General features: G+C 45.0%; 1 protein-coding gene across 1 annotated transcript; it reads right to left on the minus strand.

Moving 5' to 3' along the window:
• Nucleotides 1–211: 211 nt before the first annotated feature.
• On the minus strand, nucleotides 212–5,207 carry LOC122448938 (WAP four-disulfide core domain protein 6A-like). Its single transcript, XM_043480595.1, has 3 exons — nucleotides 5,117–5,207; nucleotides 3,764–3,895; nucleotides 212–1,623 (listed from the first exon to the last, which is right to left on the minus strand). Exons 1-3 carry the CDS (start codon nucleotides 5,205–5,207, stop codon nucleotides 1,601–1,603), a joined length of 246 nt encoding a protein of 81 aa, XP_043336530.1. The 3' UTR covers nucleotides 212–1,600.

A 5,207-nucleotide genomic window follows, 5' to 3' on the forward strand; every position in this document is an offset into this window, starting at 1 on the left:
CTATAAAGAGGAAAAAATCAGTTCTTAAGGAAGCCTGTTCAGAGCAGGTGCTCTTTTTTTTTTTAATTGGAGGATAATTACTTTACAATATTGAGTTAATTTGTTGCAGAAACCAGTATTCGAGAAACCAAACACCACACTTGGAGAGTTGGAGAACTCAGGTTTATTACCCCGGTGGGCCCAGAAGAGTTAACACTCCAAGCTCTGAGCCCCGAACAAAGGGATTACAGAGTTTTTGTAGACAGACTGTAGTGGGCAACACTAGCTGTTAATAGGCTGGTTTAAACTAAGGGGTTTCGTGTACACAGGAATAGCAGTCAAGATGCGGAGGGGGTGCCTGACCTGGACAGGCATGATTAAGCAGGTTTGCAGGGGCTGGGCAATTACAAACAGCAGGATAAGCGTGAGTGAGATAAACTCCAGTTCCTAGTATTGCAAGTCCCCACTTTCCGAAACTATGCGACCTACATGATCTACAATTTGCAAGGGGCAAGCTGAGTTACAGAGGCAGAGGGAGAAAGAGGTTATGTTAAATTTTAACTTTTCCTCTTCAGTTTCTGCCATGCATCAACATGAATCGGTCACAGGTATACATATGTTCCTTCTCTCTTGAACCTCCCTCCCACATCCCATCCCAAGAATATATGCTCTTTACTAGCAAGAATATACTTGATAATTCAATATGCACAATTTTAAATGCACCATGCATTTTCTTCTTTTTTGATAGAATTGTACAAAGAGAATTTATTAAAATTCCTGTATCTTTAGGGCACAAACCTGCAGGAGAACTACAACCATCACATATGGCTGTGTTATTTATGCATCCCCACCATAATCAAAATAGAAAAATAGTCATCTTTTGATCAGCGAGAGTAAATCAAAGACTGAATTATCTTTCCATAGACATTGACTTTTACAGAAATAATGTCCTACTTTAAAAAAAATTGATAATTCATCTAAATGGATTTTGTGCAATTAGTAGTACTAGCTAGCTTTTTAAACTTTGCAATTGGTGCAATTTCCTTTCTCACTTGAAATAATATTCACTTTTAAATTTACTGTGAATTCCTTTTTAAAGGAACTTGTGAGCTTTAGTCCAGACAAAACCTGGACCTGCTCTGTTTCCATTCTTAAGCAAATTTATGGCAATTGCACCAGGACAAAAATATCACCAGCCCTCTACAGGATTTTCATACTCTTCTGTCCCTCTGTTGGTGTCACTGGGAGATCAAATGACATGTTCTCTGCAGAGGGAACAGATGTGAATTATTTAGCCACAGACAACTCAGACCTCACAGAGCGCTTTATTGGGGGCAACTGGAGGTTTCCAAAATGGGGGAAAGTTCCATAAATGGGGGCCCTGAAAGTTGAAGAAATAGGGTCACATGCTGAGAAGGGTTCAAAGGGCGAAGGGCATTATGTTTGAAGAGTAGCTGAGCTGGAGGAAAGGACGTCAGCAAATCATGGGCTCCTCAAGAGAACCTCCAAGGTCTTCGCAGCTGAGATTCGACCTGTAGAAGCCAACATGGAACCTCTGTCAGGCACACCTGGAGAGATCCTTGGAATAAGAGCCAAATCCTGGAGGCTGTTCCAGCTTTCTTTATCCCAGCCAGCTGACTGGCCCTACAAGACAACAGGATGAAAAACGATGTCCTGGTGAGATGCTGGGGCCCTTCTCACCTTCAGGACCATAGCTTGCAATTAATGGAAGAAAGGAGATGGTGTCATTTTTATATCATTTCACAGGGAGAAAAAACAGAAGTGGAGTGTCTTCAGGGGCTCATAGAGTGATCATGTGTTCTGGTTTTTCCAATAGTCCCAGTTTATGCCTGTTGTTCCCAGTGTAATAATTAATGGCATCTCCTCTCACTCTTAAAAGTGTCTTGGTTTGGTCAATAAAGCATGTGGTTGTCCTGGCTATAATCACCTTAAGAAAAGAAAAAGAATCAGTGGCGAGGTTTGATAGAAGTTAAGGCTGGTGCATGGTGCCCAGCTCTGGGCCAGTTCACTGGGCCTTCTTCTGACTTGATCTCAGCTACTCCACCACCTCTGCTTACTCTGTCTGTACCCACCATTTATTTCATATTCACCCACGTCCCTTTGACCACTGCTACCTTTCACACCCTCTCTTTCCCAAAACATCCTCCTACTTACCCTTCTGTGAGCTGCATTCTTACCTCCCGATCATAAGCCCAAAGACTGCCAGGCTTCTGAAATGGACCAGTCAACACCAGGCCTCCCAGGGTGGCCCAGGTTAGCATGGAGACTGGGACTTACTTCTCCGGGGGCAGATAGCACGGCAGACACCTTCAGATTGGAAGTTGTTATTGTTCCCTTGGCAACCTCCATAGATAAATGAGGAGCAGATTTCTTTTTGCTGATCATACCACCAGCGCACAAAGAAGGCATTGCAGGGGCCAGGAACCTTTGGCAAAGTGCACACATCTGCAGGGAGATTGAGGGGCAGAGCTGTTTGGATGTCTGCATCCCTAAGGAACATTCCAAACACATGCCATGGCATGGGGTGGGAGGGCAGCGGAATGCAAAGGCATGAAAATTTTAGCGCATGGCACAGAACTCATCCTGCTTGGATGCTTCAGGAATGTTTACAGTAAAAAATCCTGAACGGAAGCATTTACTGAGCAACTGTTTTGTGCACAGTCCTAGGAGGTACAAATAGAGTTCTTTAAAACCTCATAGTCTGACGCACGCTGAGCACACAGTTATTAAAGGGTCAGGCACTGTTCTCAGGACTTGACATATATTAACACATAGTCTTATGAGGTAGATCCTCTTATCATTTTCATTTTTCAAATGAACAAACTGAGACTCAGAGACTTCTTCCCTAAGGTCACATTATAGATGGTAAGGGATTTAAATGTAGATAGTCTGTTGCTTTTAACATTGAGACCAGATCCTTTACCCTGACTGGCAAGGCCCTGCCTTGTCAGAGCTTTCTCTACCTACTCTAGCTTTATTGTTCTCCTCTCTCACCATGCTCATGCTCTTCTCTGTTCTCTGGGCTTCCTAGCTTGCGGATGGTGTCTTCTCACACAGGGCCTTTGCACATGCTGTTCCCTGTGCCAGAAATGTCTTCCCTTCCATTTTTCCTACCTTCTACCCATCTTTCAGATCTTAAATCATGGACCCCTTTCCTGTCCCCCCTAGCTACACTGAGCAAGTGGAGCCCATCATGGGTGTCAGGGCCACTAGTAAATGTTTGTTTAATGAATGAATAACCCTTGATGAACAAGGTCTTCTTTAGCGCTCAACAATATGAGCGGAGAGAAAAGAGTGTAGGAGATCAAAGATGTCTAGGAGAGGCATCCAGAATTTCTACAGACAGAGAGGCCAGAAAAGAAGCTACGAAATACAGATCATATACCTGTTTTTTATAGCTATCATGTCACCTGCCACCATGCTGGCATTTGATGAGACTTCAATAGCTACTTAGCATCTCAGAGGATCACAAAATACTCACACTTTTCTTAGAAACAGGAAAACTAAGACCCTTAGAGGAAAAATTATACTATTCACATCACACACCTAAATAGAGGCAGAAATGAGATAAAACCCACATCTGTCAACACCCTCCCCAGCCCAGGATTAACAGGATTTGTGCCACGTTGAAGATGCACCCAGTCTCTTGGTCAGAGACCAGTCATCAACAAACCAGGGGAGGAGTACAACAATACCAGCACAGGTGGCAGAAAGTAAGGGTAGGGGTGAGGGTGTCAGATAGCCCACGGGATTGGTGAGTTACCTTTGCTGATTTCTAAACATTTCTTTCCACAGCTAAACATGCAACATTTCATCTTCCTTGGGCAATCTCTGCTGTTCGTACATAGGTCTCTTTCTTGTATTTCACATCTTACCCTGTTTCGGGGACACTGCCCTGAGGGACAAAAGGATATACTCGTCTGGAACCTTGAAGGGGCTGGGCCCCTCCCTTCCCAGGGCCAGGACACCATCACCAAAGGAGGGAAGCTCTTTTCACTTCACCTCTCACCTTCAGGGAGCTCAGAATTTTCCCAAAGATACCCCGACTCCCAACCATATAACCGCTCAACATCTGATCTCTAAATCCATCATCTATAAGGTTCCAGGGACAGAGATGCTTGTCCCAGGACTATTCTGGTCACTTGGCCTTCCCATATTTGGATGTTCCCTGGCTAGGGGCAGCGGGGGGTGGGGGTGGTTGCAGCTCTCAGTGGTTGCAAACTCCCTTTCTGGAAGCAGGGCTTTTGAATTCTGTGCATCTCGCAGTGTGGCAGGAACCGTCCCTGAACCTTGATTTTCTTCATTTGCCGAGAGGGCTATTTTGAGGATTCATGTGACAAACTTTGTAAAGCCATTGTCAAGCTGCCCGGACATCTTCAGCATCCCCATCCTCCTCCTGCTCATCATTATAACCAGTATTGATTAAGTGTTTACCATGTCCCTGTTCTTTTCTCTTCAGTCCTCCTTACAGCTCTTCTGGGTAAGCTTTGTCAACATTCACATTTTGTAAAAAGGAGGTGCTGTAACCTTGCCAAGTTCACACAGCTACCAGGGAGAGGAACAAGATTTGGCCCAGCCATGTGTGGCTCCGCTGCTGTCTGAGGGCTGCTTCTCTCTGCTGTTAATGGCAGAGGTCTTCATATGTCAGCATTCCAGGGGACTTTCAAAGACCCTTCTTTACCCCAAAGGCAAAGATCCCCTGTAGGCGCGGAGGTGGGGGTGGGGAAACTTTGGAAGGCTACAGTGAGAAGACTTAGAAGTTGATGAAGGTGGTGCTGAGGGGTGGGGAGTGGCCTTTCTTATGGGGAATTTTCCCAAGTTCCCTTAGTCTGTTTCATCCAAACCCTTAGGAAGAAGCCCTCTCATAACGATGGTGGGAAGTCAGTTGCCACAGGCTCAGTTTCCTGCATTCACCAAGGACATCTTAACCAGGAGGAAAGGGGCTAAAAGGAGGTCTCCGGATACAGTTCTTTCTCCCCCAGGATCCCAGACAGAGGTGGGGGAACACATTTCTCATCAGCAAAAATTTTTGTTCCTTCCTCCTAGCCAAGCTCCATTTCTCCAATAGGAAGACTGAGTCTTCAATTCTTGCTTTGATATTTACTTTCATACTTACTTAGAAAGAATGCCTCCACCAGCCCAGGTTCCTGGACACCCCCCAAGAGAATGAATAGTATCAGGATGGGCAAAACTCCGAGGAACCCCAT

Source organism: Cervus canadensis, chromosome 10, assembly GCF_019320065.1.
Source record: "Cervus canadensis isolate Bull #8, Minnesota chromosome 10, ASM1932006v1, whole genome shotgun sequence".
NCBI lineage: Eukaryota > Metazoa > Chordata > Mammalia > Artiodactyla > Cervidae > Cervus > Cervus canadensis.

Coding starts and splice junctions, on each gene's coding strand:
- LOC122448938 (XM_043480595.1), bottom strand. CDS start 5,207: ATGGGGTTCCTCGGAGTTTTGCCCATCCTGATACTATTCATTCTCTTG. Junction 3,896..5,116: donor GGTGGAGGCATTCTTTCTAA/GTAAGTATGAAA, acceptor TTTGTCCCTCAG/GGCAGTGTCCCCGAAACAGG. Junction 1,624..3,763: donor ATGTTTAGAAATCAGCAAAG/GTAACTCACCAA, acceptor GTTGTCTTGTAG/GGCCAGTCAGCTGGCTGGGA.